The sequence below is a fragment of the Phyllobates terribilis genome, unplaced genomic scaffold, assembly GCF_046119375.1.
Source record: "Phyllobates terribilis strain yellow unplaced genomic scaffold, ASM4611937v1 Scaffold_29__1_contigs__length_15306474, whole genome shotgun sequence".
Taxonomy (NCBI): Eukaryota; Metazoa; Chordata; class Amphibia; order Anura; family Dendrobatidae; genus Phyllobates; species Phyllobates terribilis.
The window spans coordinates 4,277,501-4,297,856 of record NW_027362789.1 but is presented as its reverse complement, the minus strand read 5'-3'; the positions used below and the strand labels follow the sequence as shown (position 1 = coordinate 4,297,856).

The 20,356-nt window shown below is 41.8% G+C and overlaps 1 protein-coding gene across 3 annotated transcripts in view; it reads right to left on the bottom strand.

Annotated features, from left to right (window-relative positions):
• Positions 1-742: 742 nt before the first annotated feature.
• The window catches only part of LOC141178587 (uncharacterized), a 648,943-nt gene continuing 629,329 nt past the window's right edge, over positions 743-20,356 (bottom strand). For 2 of the 3 annotated variants that reach the window (XM_073660466.1, XM_073660467.1), the window contains exons 2-8: positions 14,445-14,563; positions 8,046-8,196; positions 7,737-7,916; positions 7,530-7,653; positions 7,349-7,446; positions 7,062-7,152; positions 743-6,065 (exon numbers count right to left, since the gene is read on the bottom strand). In XM_073660466.1, the coding sequence (XP_073516567.1) occupies positions 5,956-6,065; positions 7,062-7,152; positions 7,349-7,446; positions 7,530-7,653; positions 7,737-7,916; positions 8,046-8,123 (681 nt within the window). In that variant the 5' untranslated portion in view covers positions 8,124-8,196; positions 14,445-14,563 and the 3' untranslated portion in view covers positions 743-5,955. The remainder of the gene's footprint in view (positions 6,066-7,061; positions 7,153-7,348; positions 7,447-7,529; positions 7,654-7,736; positions 7,917-8,045; positions 8,197-14,444; positions 14,564-20,356) is intronic. The other variant, XM_073660465.1, reaches the window with a different exon arrangement.

Genomic DNA, 20,356 nt, shown 5'->3' with positions numbered 1-20,356 from the left:
CTGAAATGATCAAACTCCGCAGTCTCCATCAGTAAGTAGTGAGTAACTAGTGGTGAAACCTCTCTGGGGTAATTGGAGTCTGGGGCTCAGTGGCTCTTGGGAATCTAAACTATCGTAAGGGACAATATTTTCTGTCAGAAATATTAGACATTCAAAGAGAACTTTTTACAATAGTGCAGTCCCGACCAGAAGAGTAGAGAAAGTATTAGTGTCCCCATTTCTGGAGAGATTGTGCAGTAATCTGAATTTCTTAGGATTGAAAACATAATGGAATTTATGACGTGGAGTGAATCCATGAAACCAGGGCTGGAGCCAACACATCTCCTGCAGGCGGGAATAAATGTATATTACAGCCATCAGCCACGCACAGCTTAGAGATATATCATGGCACAGATGTAATGTTTTTATGTAGCTTATCACAATCCTGTTTGAAGTTAGTCGGTTTCAAAAGAAACTAAGAAGTCAGGATAAAGGGAAACTCTGTTGTTATTGTACAGAAATTCACACTTGTCCCTCACTGCACATTTAATGTTGTCGATCATAAAAGTGAAGTTTGGCCAGAGAGACTGGACCTGGTCTTGTAGGGACCATATGAGCACATTCAGCAGCACAGAAGGGAGAGAAGGTAGATTCATCCAATAAGATATCAGGGATCTAGGAAGCCAACAGCATCATTTTTTTAAATCAAATGTTTTTTATTGATTTTTATAAAATTTTCAGAGGAACACAGTCCTCTACCCCTTAACAGTAACAAACATTTCACAAGTAGTGTTTATGTTTCTTGGTTCTGCAAAATAAGGATATTCTTTTCCAGGTGTAGATAGCAGTATGCTGGGTCACAATAATATTTTAGCTTTTTATAGTTTATGAAAATAATATGAAAATACTTGTTTATTCTTAGGGAAGTCTAAGGTGTCACATAAAACGTGGAGTCAAACAGACCTATGCGGAATCTCTGCAATTCCCTAGACCCCAAAAACGGAGCCATCAATCCATAACTTATCTAATTTAGAGATGGAGTCTATTTTTAGGTAAATACCTTTTTCCATATTTACTATCCAATTAACTTTGTCTATAAATTCTGATGTCATAGGTTCCTGATCTGTTATCCATTTTTGGCCTGTTAACTTCCTCGCCATATACAACCCTTGGCAAAAATGATGGCAACTTTAGGGCATTAAGAAACACTAAAAAAAAATCAAGATTAAAAATGTGGTACTCAGTAAGGGTAATTTTTTTCAGACCAAGCAGAGGGAAAAAATTATGGAATCACCCTGTAAATTTTCATTTCCAAAACTAACACCTGCATCAAATTAGATCTGCTCGTTAGCCTGCATCTAAAATGCAGTGATCACACCTTGAACAGCTGTTGCACCAAGTGGACTGACATGAATCATGGCTCCAATATGAGAGATGTCAATTGAAACAAAGGAGAGGATTATCAAACTCTTAAAAGAAGGTAAATCATCATGCAATGTTGCAAAAGATGTTGGTTGTTCACAGTCAGCTGTGTCTAAAATCTGGACCAAATACAAACAACATGGGAAGATTGTTAAAGGCAAACATACTGGTAGACCAAGGAAGACATCAAAGCGTCAAGACGGGAAACTTAAAGCAATAGGTCTTCAAAACAGGAAATGCACAACAAAACAAATGAGGAATGAATGGGAGGAAACTGGAGTCAATGTCTGTGACCGAACTGTAAGAAACCGCCTAAAGGAAATGGGATTTACATACAGAAAAGCTAAACATAAGCCATCATTAACACGTAAACAGAAAAAAAACAAGGTTACAATAGGCTAAGGAAAAACAATCGTGGACTGTGGATGACTGGATGAAAGTCATATTCAGTGATGAATCACGAATCTGCATTGGGCAAGGTGATGATGCTGGAACTTTTGTTTGGTGCCATTCCAATGAGATTTATAAATATGACTGCATGAAGAGAACATGCAAATTTCCACAGTCATTGATGATATGGGGCTGCATGTCAGGTAAAAGCATTTACATCTTCAATAAATGCCCAAGTTTACATTGATATTTTGGACAGTTTTCTTATCCCATCAATTGAAAGGATGTTTGGGGATGATGACATAATTTTTCAAGATAATAATGCATCCTGCCATAGAGCAAAAACTGTGAAAACATTACTTGAAAGAAGACACATAAGGTCAATGTCATGGCCTGCAAATAGTCTGAATCTCAATCCAATTGAAAATCTTTGGTGGAAGTTGAAGAAAATGGTCCATGACAAGGCTCCAACCTGCAAAGCTGATCTGGCAACAGCAATCAGAGAAAGTTGGAGCCAGATTAATGAACAGTACTGTTTGTCACTCATTAAGTCCATGCCTCAGAGACTGCAAGCTGTTATTAAAGCCAGAGGTGGTGCAAGAAAATACTAGTGATGTATTGGAGTGTTCTTTTGTGTGTTTGTTTTTCATGATTCCATATTTTTTTCCTCAGAATTGAGTGATTCCATAATATTTTCCCTCTGCTTGGTCTGAAAAAAATTACCCTTACTGAGCACCACATTTTTTATCTTGATTTCTTTTAGTGTTTCTTAAAGCCCTAAAGTTGCCATTTGAAATGACTTTAGTTTTGTGCCATGTCTGTGATCTGCTTTTTTTCATCAACATTAAACAACTGAATAAATATCCTCCGAGCCCGGTGATTCCATAATTTTTGCCAGGGGTTGTATAACATACATGCCACCGCTATTTTGTCGTGCTCATCAATAGTCAGATCTTCAACATATCGTAGAGTACACATACGAATGGTGAAAGTTCTACATTAATTGAATAAACCCTGTTGATGATTGCTACAACTCCTTTCCAAAAGGACATTAGGTTAGGACAATTCCACATTATATGAAACATGTCTGCTGAGTGAATTTTGCACCTAGGACAAGAATTATATAAGAATTGAGGAGTCCTATATACCTGGTGTATCACATATATATATGAGACAGTCTGTGGGATTCGCTTAAAGATAATTGTGGGGCTCTTTCCAATATATCTAACCAATGGTTTTCTTCTATAGGGAGCATCACACTCTCCCATTTTTCCACTGAACGTATAGGATGATTTGTCAATATTTTTTCCAGGACAATGTTATAAATTATTGAGATCAGTCCCTGAGAGCTATGTAAATTAGCTATTCTCTGTTTTATTATATTTTGAGGAACCCCTCCAATCTAAATTAATGCCCTCCATCTCATATGCGTGCCGAAATTGTAATATTTATAGAATTCAGAATGTAATAGCCAACATTAATTTTGCAATTGTGAGAATTCATTAATTAAATCACCTATTAACACCTGATTAAATCTATTTAAACCCCTCGAAGTCCAGGATTTGAATCCCACCAGTTGGTATAAATTGGGGAGACACAGAGTGTTCCATAATGAAGTGAATTGTGAAACTCCTTCTGTACCCTGTAGTTTTTTCACCGTCCCCCAAAGCTTGTGAATTAGTAGTATTCTTGGCATTCTACCCCCTAGTGTCATAAATTTATTTGCCTCCAGCGCCTCATAGTTTGTCCGATTGGAGATAATGTTGCAGCAGCAAACGTTGAGCTTCCCCTCCCCAAGGGTCGTCCCATCCCCAAATATGCTGAAGCTGAGATGACACATAATAAACCCATGGATTGGGGACAGCAAGCCCTCCCATTGTCTTGTGTCTTTGCAGTATTTCCAGTTTAATTCTCGGAGTCTGTTTGTCCCACATTCATTTTCTAAACTCCTGACTGACTTTAAAGAAATATCTCTGATTTATCTATATTGGGGAGTTGTGTAGAACATACAGCAACATTAGGAGCATCCGAATAATTTTGATCAGATTAGCACGGCCCACAACCGACAACAGTAACTTGGACCAAGCCCCTAATTTACTTCTAAACTTTGTTAATATTGGGTCAAGGTTCAGCTTCTCGTAATCATCTATTTTAGCCGTTATGTTAAAGCCTAAGTACTTAACTCCGATACTACCTGTAGGCCCCAGTTAGTGTAGTGGGAATCATTCTCAGTAATCTGCTCCCTGCTTCAGCCATTTGGAAAGCACCGCACCCTACTAAAGCTGGAAGCATATTGCCGGAAGCTGCCAGATACAGCCTTGTTCTCCTCTGGTTCAGTCCTCTGTGATCAGCTCCCGGCTTGTGTATTTGCTTCCTGTTGTGACCTCGGCCCGTTTACTGACTACTCGTGTCTTCTAATTTTGTATGTTCTCTGTCCTCCTGGCTCTGACCCGGCTACCTGACTATTCTTCTTCCCATCTCACTCCACAGAACAGCAGGTAACACCGTGGCCCAAGCCTAGGGGTCTCTGTGTAACTCCAGATCCATGTAAAGGGGTTAAAGAATGTTGAGCCAACCAATCCCTGGGCTCTAGAAAACAGAGGAGATGGCCACCACGAACAGGTTTGGCACTATGTTTGAGCTGCCAGGTGACCATGAACAGTGCTCCCAATACATTGTGTCTGCAAACTATTCCAGCAAGATCTGCTTTCAAATAGCTAAATGTCGCTCCTTTCCTTCTTAACCTGCCATGTGCTCAGACAGTAGTGTACAACCGTATATAGGGTATTGTGCGATCAAGAGCCACCATGGGCAGCACGGTGGCTCTGTGGTTAGCACTGCAGCCTTAGAAAAATCCGGAATCCCCGGCAAAACGCGCGTCAGGGATGACTCCTGATAGTTTCATCAGACAGTATTATGCCATATTTGACCGCAATATAGAGTGCGGCATAAAACCAGATTACCCCGTTTTAGCTGTCAGCTCTGTTAGATCTGACAGACTGTTGACATAGTTGAAATTGTCTCTCACGCTGATCATACCCACACACGTGTTGACAGCGTGGGAGAGGCCGATAGTGGCATATGCTAGCCGCATCTGATATCTAAATTGGCAGAAAGAGTGTTGGATCTCCTGCACAACCAGGAGATCGTGACTTAGTTGGATGGCTTGCTTCTCCTGCTGACCATCAATTCTTGTGCAGACAGCATGAGAGAGACTGTCAGTGGCATAGCTGAGCCGCTTGTGCTCTTAAGCTGGCTAAGTCTGTTATATTGCTGGAGTTATTTCACTGCTGACAGCACGACTGGAGATGCGAGTGGAATTATTAAGGATCCATTACACAGATTGTGTGACAGGTGCAATAGTGTACCCTGATAACCTCTGTACAAGGGCTCATTACACTTCTATCTATCAGACCTGCCACACTTTTGAAGTCACTTTATAATATGGGGAGTGTATCCAACGGGCTAGGAGAATTTTTTACTATTGAATTCACACTGGCAAATTGAACCTTTATTTAATAAAATCTCTCCTGGCTGAGGATACTATCATAATTCAGCACACCCTTGATATAATCTATGGCATTCATTTTGTAAGCATAAACCCAGCCATTAATTATAAGGGACATTGGCTAGGGGCTTATTTTATTAATAATTTGATTCACCATCTGACTCTATCAGTAATTTAGTGGATCATGACTCCATTTATATAATCATGATCCATTATACATTCCTAATGGGATGTATGATTTACTAGGTTTTAATATTATTATTTAGTAAAGAATTTCACTTTTACTCACACCCTTTTCCCTTTCCTAATTGTTTACTTGTAATTTGGTGGTGTTCACCTTTGTGAGTACTGTCTGATGAGATCAGACAATACTTTGACTATATAATTGCAGCCTTGCAGCGCTGGGGTCCAGGGTTCAAATCCCACCAATGACAAAGGAGTTTGTATGTTCTCCCTGTGTTTGCGTGGGTTTCCTCCAGGTTGTCCGGTTTCCTCCCACACTCCAAAGACATCCTGATAGGGAATTTAGATTGTCAGCCCCAATGAGAACAGTGCCGATAAGGTCTGTAAAGCGCTGTGGAATTAATGACGGTATATAAGCGAGTAAAATAAATAAATAAGCTGGAAAATAATTAGTAAGGTCCATTTGTTTCCTATTATCCTTTGTGAAGAATTCCAAAGTTATCACCACATAAAGTGACACACGTCAGATTTGAAAAATGGGCCCAGATAGGAACACAAAACTGGCTGCGGAGTGCGAAGGAACCTGTGAAAAAAAATATTTTTTTTTATTCTATGTTACATCCCCAACAACAACCTATGTATAAGGGGAGAACTCCAACACTTAACCGGAGTTGGACTCATTTATGGTGGACCATTGGAGCTACTATGAGTCCTGAGCAGAACAGTAGAGAAAGTATTAGCGCCCCCATTTCAGGAGAGATTGTGCAGTAATCTGAATTCCTTAGGATTGAAAACATAATGGAATTTATGACGTGGAGCGAATCCATGAAACCAGGGCTCGAGCCATGCCAAAATATCTCCTGCAGGCGTGAATAAATGTATATTACAGCCATCAGCCACGCACAGCTTAGAGATATATCATGGCACAGGTGTAATGTTTTCTGTGTAGTTTATCACAATCCTGTTTGAAGTTAGTTGGTTTTAAAAGAAATTGAAAAGTCAGGATAAAGGGAAACTCTGCTGTTATTGTACAGAAATTTACACTTGTCCCTCACTGCACATTTAATGTTGTCAATCATAAAAGTGAAGTTTGGCCAGAAAGACTGGACCTGGTCTTGTAGGGACCATATGAGCACATTCAGCAGCACAGAAGGGAGAGAAGGTAGATTCATCCATTAAGATATCAGGGTTCTAGGAAGCCAACAGCATCATTACCCTCCGCTTTCTCTAAGAGGCCCATTATAATATTTTTCTTCAAGTGATTTTCTCACTTGTCAGCACATTCTAGGTACGCTGTCATTTGGCTTTATAGTTTACAGATCTGGGCAGGTAACGGTCAGCGTCTCCTAATTCCAGGGGGTAGGTGGATCTTTCAGATTGTAAGTTCTATAGAAAAGGGCTTTCACAATTTCTCCAAGTAATTAGAACATTTTTCATATGGAGGCGAATGTTATGCTCTAGTGGCAAAATGGTGATCACACGATTGTGATACAGCCTGGACTACACCAGCAATAAAGCAGCCACAGCTGGTGTCTGAAAAGAATCTGTGACTTCTCTGCATTTACTGGTTACTACTCACCTGGGTGGTCATATGTAGGAATCTCCTCTTTACACCGCTCATCACCCCTCACATATGTCTCTGTAGTATTAATATGGGTCAGATCTTCACCCTGAAACACATATTATAAAAGTCACAGACAGATGGAGAAGTCCCATCTATGATCAGCTCTAATCCTGCCATCTCCACCATTCTCATTACACAAGTATAAAACATAATAATGGCGGATAAAACTGAACTGAAGACAAGACCTTTACAGCCGTCTACACATCATAGGGGAGATCTCATGACACCTTCTCTCCATCTACCTGATGATTCTGAGAAACACTGGGATCTTCTTGTTTACAGTCCTGTGGAAGAAGAGGACGGGGACATCTCTCTGGTGTTGTCCTCTTACTGGATAGATCTGGAGGAAACACATACAGGGACTGAATTCATTCTTTACATACAGATAATTATAGGCTGTGTGTATTTAGTCCTGTCTATTACCTGGTGATGTGAGGGGCTGGGGAACCTCCATCATGATGTCCTTGTACAGATCTTTGTGTCCCTCTAAATACTCCCACTCCTCCATGGAGAAATAGACGGAGACGTTCTGACACCTTATAGGAACCTGACACATACAAAGATACTGTCATCCCCCCGATCCCTTCATATAATTACTGTATAATGTCCCAGCATTCCCAGCAGTGTCACCTCTACAGTCAGCAGCTCAATCATCTTGTAGGTGAGTTCTAGGATCTTCTGGTCATTGATGTCCTCATGTATCAGGGGGTGAGGTGGAGGCCCCGTGATTGGGCTCAGGTGTCTTCCCAATCCTTCAGACACAGGGTCCTGACAGCGCTCACTAGAGGTCTTCTTCACTACTGTGTAATCCTGGTTATGGAGAGACACATTAATAAATCTCACTACAGACATTTCCAGAGTCCTCACCTCTCCAGTTCTGTCCATCTGTTATTTCCATAGATAAGAATGATGAAATGTGACGTCATCACAATCTCTCACCTCTCCAGTAAGACGGAAGAGGATCTCTAGGGTGAGGTGTAATATCCTCTCCGCCATCTTGTCTCTGTCCATATCCATCCTTGATGGGTGATTCAGAAAAATTCTCTCAATATAGAAGATGTCCCCTGAGATGATCTGATATTGTAGTGACCTAAATAGGAAGACAATGAGACGATGGAACATTATACAGAATTCTGTGTAATAATACAATTACTGGACACAATAAGGGAAATATATCAGGAGATAGAACGTGTAGACGAGTCAACAGGCAACCCTGGCACAACAACCTCACTAAACAGCTTCGACAAGCGTCCAGGGTTGCGGAGCGGCGTTGGAAGAAAGCACATACTCAAGATGACTTCACTGCATTCAAACAAGCAACGCTCGCATTCAAATCAGCACTCACCTCTGCTAAACAGGCCTACTTCACAACCCTCATATCCTCCCTATCCTACAACCCCAAACAGCTATTCAATACTTTTAACTCTTTCCTCCGCCCTCCACTGCCCCCTCCGACCTCCCTCATCTCTGCTGAGGAGTTTGCTACACACACTTCAAAAACAAGATTGACCAAACACGGCAAGTCTTTACTGTCCGACCACCACAACCCCTTTGTTTTCCACACCATTTCCCTACCCCTATAACCTCCCTTCCCAACATCACGGAAAGAGACCTTACTCATCTTCTCTCCAAATCACACCTCACCACATGTGCACTCAACCCCATCCCATCCCACCTCCTCCCCAACCTCACCCCCACACTCGTCCCATCCCTAACCCATCTCTTCAACCTATCACTATCCTCTGGTACTTTCCCTGCTGCCTTCAAACATACTAAACCAAGGAGAAAGTCAGGAGTAGCTTAGATAAAAGATAGTGTTTATTAAATACATAAATATCAAAATAAGTAATCATGTCATAGCATTAACACAAATGGGGGTAAAGAGGGAGTTGAGTAGTAACAGCACAAAAACGCTTGTGAACCCCCATACATCCGCATTATATTAGTGACTTGCGGGGTGGGGACTCCTAAGGTAAGGTACCCATCATAATCTAGAAAAAAATGGTCAGGGAGCAATCAATCATACATTATAACCAGGACCAGGGAGAGTCCATGATCACATTTAAGGTCCACAGTCCAAGTATATATGAATAAATGTATTTATTTATTTATTCATATATACTTGGACTGTGGACCTTAAATGTGATCATGGACTCTCCCTGGTCCTGGTTATAATGTATGATTGATTGCTCCCAGGCCATTTTTTTCTAGATTATGATGGGTACCTTACCTTAGGAGTCCCCACCCCGCAAGTCACTAATATAATGCGGATGTATGGGGGTTCTCAAGCGGTTTTGTGCTGTTACCACTCAACTCCCTCTTTACCCCCATTTGTGTTAATGCTATGACATGATTACTTATTTTGATATTTATGTATTTAATAAAGACTATCTTTTATCTAAGCTACTCCTGACTTTCTCCTTGGTTTAGTATGTTATTGGAGTAGAGTTTATGCTGACCTAGTTCCTATGGTTTATCAGCTATGTTTGCTCTTGGGCATGTTGTATTTTTACTAACTGCCTTCAAACATGCCACAATCACACCCATCCTCAAAAAGCCATCCTTCGACCCATCTGCCCTGTCCAGATATCGCCCCATATCGCTGCTCCCATTTGCCTCCAAACTCCTTGAGCAACACATTCACGCTGAACTTTCCTCCCACTTTTCATCTAACTCTCTCTTCGACAACCGACAATCTGGCTTCCGCCCCCACCATTCCACCGAAACTGCCCTTACCAAAATCACCAATGACCTACTTACAGCCAAAGCTAACAGACAGTTCTCTGTACTCCTTCTTCTTGACCTGTCCTCTGCTTTCGATACAGTCGACCACTGCCTCCTACTACAGATCCTCTCTTCCTTTGGCGTCAAAGACCTTGCCCTATCCTGGATCTCCTCATACCTTTCTAACTGCACATTTAGCGTCTCCCACTCCCACACTACCTCCTCACCCCGCCCCCTCTCTGTTGGAGTCCCTCAAGGCTCTGTCCTAGGACCCCTACTCTTCTCAATCTATACCCTCGGCCTGGGACAGCTCATCAAATCCTATGGCTTCCAGTACCATCTGTACACTGATGACACCCAGATCTACCTCTCTGGCCCAGAAATCACCTCTCTGCTGTCCAGAATCCCAGCATGTCTATCAGCCATATCCTCCTTCTCCTCCCGCTACCTCAAGCTCAATGTGGACAAAACTGAACTCATTATCTTTCCCCCATCTCGCATATCTTTCCCACCTGATCATTCTATCACAATGACATCACTCTTTCCGCTGTACCGACAATCCGCTGCCTCGGAGTAACCCTTGACTCTGCCCTGTCCTTCAAACCCCACATCCAAGCTCTCGCCACCTCCTGTCGCCTCCAGCTCAAAAATATTTCCAGAATCGGTCCTTTCCTCGACCCTAACTCTACTAAACTGCTTGTGCATGCCCTCATCATCTCCCGCCTCGACTATTGCAACATCCTCCTCTATAGCCTACCTGCTAACACTCTCGCACCCCTCCAGTCCATCCTTAACTCTGCTGTACGAATTGTTCATCTCTCGCCTCGCTACTCTTCTGCTACCCCCCTTTTCAAATCCCTTCACTGGCTCCCATTCCCCCAGCGTATCCAGTTCAAACTACTAACACTGACCTACAAAGCCATCCATAACCTCTCTCCTCCGTACATCTTTGAACTAATCTCCCAATATATTCTCTCACATAACCTCCGGTCCTCCCAAGATCTCCTTCTCTCCTCCACACTTATCGGTTCCTCAGGCAATCGCCTCCAAGATTTCTCCCGAATATCCCCCATCCTCTGGAATTCTGTGCCTCAACACGTCCGATTATCCACCACATCTGGATCCTTCAGACAGAACCTGAAAACCCATCTGTTCAAGAAAGCTTACAACCTGCAATGACCACACTGCCTCCTCAACAACACCGGAGCTACTGCAACCCCCCAACCTACTGTCTCCTCCCCATTCCTGTAGAATGTAAGCCCGCAAGGGCAGGGTCCTCTTCTCTCCGTACCAGTCTATCATTGTTAGTTTGTTTACTGTAAGTGATATTTTTATTTGGTATGTAACCCCCTATGTACAGCACCATGGAATCAATGGCACTATATAAATTAATAATAATAATAATAATAATAATAATGTTGTATTCTCTAGTCTTGTATGGATTGGAACATAAGTTGAATTGCAAAAAAGGACATCTCCTCCATGCTCCTAATCACTGGTTAATTTGACCACTGCTTAGCCAACTGATTAGCTGTAGGATTCACAAGTACGCAGGAAATACAGAGACTGGTGGGGGACCCAAGCAGCAATGGTATTCTTATTAGTTTACAACATTCTGCTTTTACCCTGTCATGTACTAATGAAACATATATTTTAGGCCACAGACAACAAGCAATTTCTTCCTCGGAGTCTGTAGCTGAACACGTTTCTCATAGACTCATCTTCCATAAAGCTAATTCTCGTCTCATTTACCGACAATGGAATCGGCATTAGCAATACTGCAGGAGATATTTATTACACGTGACATGAGAAATAACTATTTCATGAGGAGGATGACATCTTCATCTTCTACTATAGCTCTAGAAACATATTTGGCCAGGGTCCATCACTGACTACATCATCACTGGTCATCTATAAGAAAGTTTTCCATCTTTCCCCGGCTGTAATCTTTTTATCACGATAGATCTCATGTATAAAAGTTTGCTTGTAAGAACGCCAACACAGGAGTGATTTGATGCTAATGTCTCCATGTACAGTGTTTTTTTTTTCTGCATAGGTCATAGAAAATATTAAAAATCTCTGAAGTTAATCGCCCCCTCCCTCCTTCCCTCTGTCATTTGCAATCTGAGCTGACACTCTTAGGTGGAGGATTGTACAAATTACACTGGTCAACAAATTTTAACTTTTTTTCTGTTTCCGGTTTTAAAATATGTTGTCTATGTATTTTGAGGCGCTGATTTCAGAAATGTAATCAGAATTTCTGTAGCACGTATCATTCCCGAGATATTTTAAGTTTATGATAATGATAAGGACAGTACATAGTGCATAATAAATTGCCACTTATATTAAACTTTTTATTTCAGAAGAGTATTTTTTGTAGAAATAACCAATGGAATTCATAATATGGACTCTCTTTATTATAATATACAGCACTTAAGTCCTGTCCAATCATGCATTGCATTAGTTGTGCACTCTCAGGCACGTCCAGACACAACTGTCAGACTTTGGTCTATTTCCAAGTAGCATTATATAATAACAGCAGTAACGACGCTGTAATCTTCATGAGTTTCTTCTGTTCTGAGAAAATTTCATAAGGAGCAAAACTGTTTAATAAGTAATGAGTTGTAGAATGTCGTGTCAATGTCGCAATAGTAGTGATCTCTTTTGTTATACATGTGGAGATTATACCCTTAAAGCCCATAAAAGGAGTATAACTGCAGTTGTTAAGAAGGCATATGAGTTATATTTTGGATGCAAAATTGGTGACCAAGACAGAGCAAGGGCTACTCATATATGCTGCTCATCTTGCGCTACGAGTTTGAGGTCTTGGCTGAAGGGTGTGCGACCATAGATGCCGTTTGTCATTCCAATGATCGGCAGGGAGCAGAAGGACCATATAACCGATTGTTACTTCTGCATGACGAATGTATCTGGCTTTTCCTCCTAAGAACAGGAGGTCTATTGAATATCCCAAGCTTGCTTCTGCAATTAGACCAGTGGCGCACGATGAAAGTCTGCCAGTTCCAAAACCACCACTGGTGTGGAGAATAGAAGAGGGCGTTGAAATGATGGTTGATTCATTAGAAATGGAACCTGCTGCTGATTCAGATTTCGAACCATCAATATCAACTGCTCCACGTTTAATATCTCAAGCAAGACTCAACGATCTGGTTAGAGATTTGGGTTTATCAAAGAGTCAGGCAGAACTTCTTGGATCAAGGTTGCAAGGGTGGAATCTGTTGCAGCCAGGTACAGAAATTTCAGTATTTTGCAGTCGTCATGAAGATTTAACCAAATATTTCAGTCAACCTGACTGTCTCACTTTTTGCAGTGATATTACTGGATTGTTTTCTGTCCTTGGAGTTGACTATGACCCAAGGAAATGGCGACTGTTCATTGATTCATTGGCCTTAAGTTTTAAGGCTGTCTTGCTACACAATGGCAATGTCTACCCTTCTATTGGACATGTCGATCAGTATAAAGGAGACCTATGAGAATATGCAGATGCACATTCAATACTCAAGGTACAAATGGAATATATGTGGTGATCTCAAGGTAGTTGCAATTTTATTAGGTTTACAGATGGGATACACTAAGTACTGTAGTTTCCTTTGGGAATGGGACAGTCGCGCAAGAGACTCTCATTATATCAGGAAGGACTGGCCACTACGCAATAAATTTATTCCAGGGCAGAAGAATGTTAAACACGAACCATTGGTAGATGAAAAGATGATATTCCTTCCACCTTTGCACATCAAACTGGGATTCATGAAGAACTTTGTCAAAGCAATGAACAAGAAAACTGAAGTCTTTGCTTACTTGCGACAGAAGTTTCCATGCATCAGTGATGCCAAGATAAAAGAGGGTGATTTCATTGGCCCACAAATCCGAGAGCTAGTAAATGATAGTAAGGCTAAGTGCCCACGATGCAGAAATGCTGCATATTTTTTCCGCATCTCCCTGGCAGAAAAAACGCATGCGCTTTTTACATGCGTTTTTCCTGCCAGGTAGGAGCGTTTGTCAAGCGTTTTTGCATGCATTTCTGCATGCGGGTTATCAAGCACTTTTCCAAGCGATTTTAGCATCACTTGGAAAAGTGCTTGACAACTTCATCACACTATATAAATCCATGCAACCGACATGGATTTATATAGCGTGACCAAGTAATAGTTAAAAAAAAAAAAAAAGAATAAGAATGGTAAAAAATAAAGATTATACTTACCTTCCCGATGGCCCCCGGTCTCCTCAGCGATGCGACCGGTGTGTTGGGCGGCTCGCGATGGTCTAAAAGGATCGCTGAGGAGACCGGGGGCCACCGGAAGGCAAGTATAATCTTTATTTTTATTTTAAATTCTTTTTTTCACAGGTACTATGGGTCTGCTTGAAAAACGCATAGTGGGCATGCAGCCTTTCTTTGATGGTCTTCTGCATGGTGCAGAACATGTAGCATGGTCGGCCTTCAAGAATGTCGTTTTCAACTTTCTAGGCAACTACAAGCTGCCAAACTATGCTGAACAGTTTGAAAGTTTTCTTCATGCTTACAAGTCAATGAAATGCAACATATCACTTAAAATACATTTCCTTCATTCACACATTGACTTTTTCCCAACAAACCTAGGCGCTGTAAGTGATGAACATGGTGAAAGGTTTCATCAAGACATTTCCCAGATGGAGAAACGGTACCAGGGGAGGTGGAGTCCCTCGATGCTGGGTGACTATTGTTGGAATCTTGCCTGTGAATCATCGGACAGTGATTATAAAGAAAATCAATGGCAAAACATTTTTAAACTTGATCGCTGTTGCTGACTTTTGCATTCGGAATATCACATGCCACTACGAATTTGACAGTATTCAATGCATACATAATTGCATTTTTCTCAAAAATCTTACGTGATAGAGCAATTCTGAAGTTATTTCTCAGCATGACAATTCCGATAATATTCACCCAATTTCATGCCGGAAACAAAAACCTTGTTGAACAGTGTTACCTATAGTGTGAAGTGAACCAGCCTAATCAACATGCAGGCCGTCCCTTGTGAAGTAAGAGGATTAAAGTAAACACCTCACAAGATTTTCCAGTAAGACAAACAGCTGACAGTCTCCAAGACTTAGACAAGAAACTAATACCAGTAAGAAATTGAATGTGGCCGAACAGTGAATCAGCTTAATTAACATGCAAGAGCTTCTTGTAGGGAAAAGACTATGAGGATGTGTATTGTGCATAGTCAAAGAGTGCAGATTAACCTATCTGTTCAGACAGGAAAAGGTCTATCAAGGATAAAAGGGATATCTCACACTCTTTAGAAATAGCCATGGTCACCCAGCATACACATTCCTTTCATCAGCACAGCTTCAGCAGTCAGGATGTCTCCGAATGAAAATATAGAATATTGGAATATACATAAATCCAATATTAATGAGAAATACATTTCCAGCACATGGGCTAGCCAGAGAAAAGGATACATATTTTCTCATAACTGTAGCCCCTCTGCCAATGAGTCATAAATGCACAGTGGCCACATGACTGACAACAGCTATGCCATTTTTGGTCTCTAAGTAAAAATAAAATCCTGATGGAAAATATGGTGCCAATCTACAACTTCTGCGATCATCCAGAGAGGCGTTATCACATAAGTTGGGGATTCCATAAAATCATGAAGTGCTGAGACAAGCCCACATCCTGGCCCATGTATAAGAGATACACATCATGTATGCAGGAACCCCCATTCACGAAACGGCCATTTGAAGTGCTCTCCTTCAGCTAAACTGAATCGTCTCTGCGATCGGTGTAGTAAGTTCTCTTGTTAATCCCTTTTATTTTCTGTAACTGTATATGCTGTAGGTACTGTGGGAGTATTTTATCTAGAGGCTTAATGACCGCGGTCACCGCTAAGACCCGGCCTAGCCAATGCTAGCCCCTGTTTCAGCTAGATGTGTGTCCTCGGACACACATTCATACCAACATAGTAATGTAGGTTGAATAAAGACCTACAGTAGGTGCATCCAGTTCAACCTTCCTTATCTTTTTATACATCCTAAAATCTTGCTTGCTTTTGCGGCTGCTGCTTGACATTAAGTACTGCTGCTCAGCTTACTTACAGAATACCCAAGTCCTTTTCCTGTTCTGTAGTCCCAAGTATACTCCCATATAATGTATATGCAGCAATAGGATTGCTCCGACCTAGTTGCATTACTCTACATTAAACCTCATCCGCCAAGTGTTTGCCCATTCAGTCATCTTATCCAGATCGTTCTGCAATATCATAATGTCAAGATCAGATTTTAATATTCTGCATAGTTTGATGTCGTCAGCAAAAACTGACTCTTTACTCTCAATCCCATCCCCAAGGTCATTAATAAAGAGGTTAAAAAGAATCGGTCCCAGTACAGATCCCTGCGGCACCCCACTGCTGACTATATCCCAAAATGTAGTACATCCCTCTACACTGTGTTCCAAATTATTATGCAAATAATATTTTCTCAGATTTTCCCAAATTACCTATATGAAGTGCAGTCATTGTAATTTTCCAGTCAAATAACTATTAGAGTACAATTGAAAGGTTTTTGTACAAACTGCCTATGATAACAGTATATTTTTATAAAAATAAACTCAAACTGCACTCAAAATGCATGTTCCAAATTATTATGCACAGCAGAGTTTTCAACCTTTTCATTTTAATAAAGAACAAAAAAAATGGTCATTTTTGCAATTATAAGCATTAGCAGGTTATTACAAACTGAAATCAAACAGTTTTCAACTCAAAACTTTATTCTAGGTGATGTTACATTTGCACATAGGACCCCTTGTTGGAAAGAAGCTTCTGAACTCTCTCGTCCATTGAATTTGTCAGGTTTTGGATGGTTTCTGCTACAATTGTTTTGCATGAGGACAGAATACCCTCCCAGAGCTGTTGCTTAGATGTGAACTGCCTCCCGCCATCATAGACACTCCTTTTGATGATGCTCCAGAGGTCCTCAATGGGGTTAAGGTCAGTGGAGCATGGGGGCCACACCATAAGTTTGTCCCCTTTTATGGCCATAGCAGCCAGAGATGCAGATGTGTTATGTGCAGCATGAGATGGTGCATTATCATGCATGAAAATGATCTTGCTGCGGAATGCACGGTTCTTCTTCTTGAACCATGGCAGGAAGTGCTGTTTGAGAAACTCAACATACATTATGGAGTTCATCTTTACCCCTTCAGGGATCCTAAAGGGGCCGACAATCTCTTTCCCCATGATTCCAGCCCAAAACATTACTCCACCTCCTCTTTGTTGGCGCCGTAGCCGTGTTTGCATGGGGTGTCCATCAACCAGCCATCCTGCACTCCATCCATCTGGACCATCGAGCGTTGCACGGCACTCATCGGTGAACAAAACAGTTCGATGGTCCAGATCGATGGAGTGGGCATAAAAGGGGACAAACTTATGGTGTGGCCCCCATGCTCCACTGACCTCTACCCCATTGAGAACCTCTGGAGCATCATCAAAAGGAGTGTCTATGATGGCAGGAGGCAGTTCACATCTAAGCAACAGCTCTGGGAGGGTATTCTGTCCTCATGCAAAACAATTGTAGCAGAAACCATCCAAAACCTGACAAATTCAATGGACGAGAGAGTTCAGAAGCTCCTTTCGGACAAGAGGTCCTATGTGCAAGTGTAACATCACCTAGAATAAAGTTTTGAGGTGAAAACTGTTTGATTTCAGTTTGTAATAACCTGCTAATGCTTATAATTGCAAAAATGACCATTTTTTTGTTCTTTATTGAAATGAAAAGGTTGAAAACTCTGCTGTGCATAATAATTTGGAACATGCATTTTGAGTGCAGTTTGAGTGTTTTATTTTTTTAAAAATATACTGTTATCATAGGCAGTTTGTACAAAAACCTTTCAATTGTACTCTAATAGTTATTTGACTGGAAAATTACAATGACTGCAATTCATATAGGTAATTTGGGAAAATCTGAGAAAATATTATTTGCATAATAATTTGGAACACAGTGTATGTTTGTCACACAGTCATGGCTTTCATCCAGCTAGGTTTCCGTAATACCCACCACATCGTATTTTGTGACCGATATAAGAGTCTCCAGTTCGTTCATTTTGTTTGCGAGACTTCTTGCATTTGCCAGCAGACATTTATTATTATTAGCACATTTATTACACCTACTCAGCTCCCTACTATCCTTGCATATCCCAGCCCCTCCTAGATCCTCATTGACCCCTACTACCTCACTCCCATCTTGTCCGTGTGCCACAATACACGCTGCCGACCAGAGGCCATCAGATGAAGTCAGCGTACAAGTGACTAGAGGCGCATGGAAGTGACATCATGCGCTCCCGTCGCTTGCACGCTGAAGCCAGCAACCAGCTCCAGAAAAATATGCAGCGCGACAGAGTGAAGGTGAGTATAATGTGTTGTTTTTTTTAAAAAAAACTGTGGGCCGTGCACCACCCTACACGCGCGACTGTGGGCCGTGCACCACCCTACACGCGCGAATGTGGGCCGTGCACCACCCTACACGCGCGAATGTGGGCCGCGCACCACCCTACACGCGCGAATGTGGGCCGTGCATTATTCTACAATTATGAGTATAGGCTCCTGTGTGCATTACATTACATCTATGACTGTGGGTTGTGCATTATACTATATGGAGGACTATGGGCTGTGCATTATACTGTATGGAGGACCATGGGGAGTGCATTATACTGTATGGAGGACCATGGGGAGCACATTGTACTTCTGCTATGGGGTCCCATGACTTCTAAGTTCGCATCTGGTAAGTATAAGGCTATGTGCCCACGATGCAGAAATGCTGCATATTTTTTCCGCTTCTCCCTGGCAGGAAAAACACATGCGGTTTTTACATGCGTTTTTCCCGCCAGGTAGAAGCGTTTGTCAAATGTTTTTGAATGCATTTCTGCATGCGGGTTATCAAGTGCTTTTCCAAGCGATTTTAGCATCACTTGGAAAAGTGCTTGACAACTTGTTCACACAACATAAATCCATGCAAGCGGCATGGATTAATAGTAGTGTGACCAAGTTAGTTAAAAAAAAAAAAAGAATAAGAATGGTAAAAAATAAAAAAAGAGATTATACTTTCCTTCCGATGTACTCCCGGTGTTTTCTCTGCTGTGTCCGGTGTCTTGGGTGGCTCGCGGTGGTGTGAAGGACCTGCGATGACGTCATTGAGTCATGTGACAGGTCACATGACTCAATAACGTCATGGCAGGTCCTTCACAACAACGCGACCCATACAGCAGACCAGACGGAGGGGAGAAAACACCGGGAGGACATTGGAAGGTAAGTATAATCTTTATTTTTTATTTTAAATTCTTTTTTTTAACGGGTTCTATGGTACCTGGTTCTGGAGGAGAGTCTCCTCTCCTCCAGACCTGGGTACCATCCGCAGATTGAACCGTGTGATATCCGCAAGTACAGATGCAGTGATGCGGATGTCACGCAGTCCAATGCAAGTCAATGGCGGCGATTACGCTACGTGTTCACAAAATTAATGGACATAATGCGTATTTTTCCGCAATGATAATCCGCAGCATGTGCACAGCACATGCAGATTATCATTGGGGACCATGGGCACGTATTACCAAGCGTTTTTTAAGCGTTTTCGCTGCGGAAATTCCGCGGCAAAAACGCTTGAAAAACGCATAGTGGGCACGCAGCCTAGGGCTGCGTGCCCACGACACGTTTTTGGTGCGGATTTGCAGCGCAGAAACGCTCCAGAAACGCATTGCATACCTTATCCCATGACTTCCTATGACATTCTGCAAGTTCTGTGCACATGGTCAGGATTTTTTCTGCGCGGATTTTACTCGCAGAAAAATTCCTGACATGACCAATTCTTGTGCGTTTCTGCATGCAGATTTGCCTATACAATGCATTGGAAAAACGCATGTCAAAAACGCATGTAAAAAACGCATGTAAAAACAGCATGCGTTTTTCTGCCAAGGAGATGCATAAATGCTCAGGAAAATTTCTGCTTCATTTCCGCATCGTGGGCACTAAGTCTAAGGGTCCGTGCCCATGATGAATTTTTTCAAGCGTTTATGCTGCGGAATTTTTGCAGCGTAAACGCTTGGTAATCCTTCCCCCATGGTCCCCAATGGAATTCCGCACTTTCAATGCCCATGCTGCGGATTTTTCCGCAGCGTTTTTGATGCGCTCAAAAATCCGCAGCATGTCCATTATTTGTGCGTTTACGCATGCGGAATTGCCATCTAAAATACATTAGAAAACGCATGGCAATTCCGCATGTGCAAAACGGGCGAAAAACCTGTGTCAAATTCCGCACGCGTTTTTCCAGGCAAGGAGATGCAGAAATGAAGCAGAAATTTTCTGCTTCATTTCTGCATCGTGGGCACATAGCCTTATAGTTCATTTTTTTTCTATACATTAAATGGGGGATATATATACCAAGATAGGGGACATATCAGGATGAAGGGGGAGGGGAGGGTCAGTCGAAATCTTTGCACCGGGGCCCATCAGACCCTAGTTACACCACTGATTATA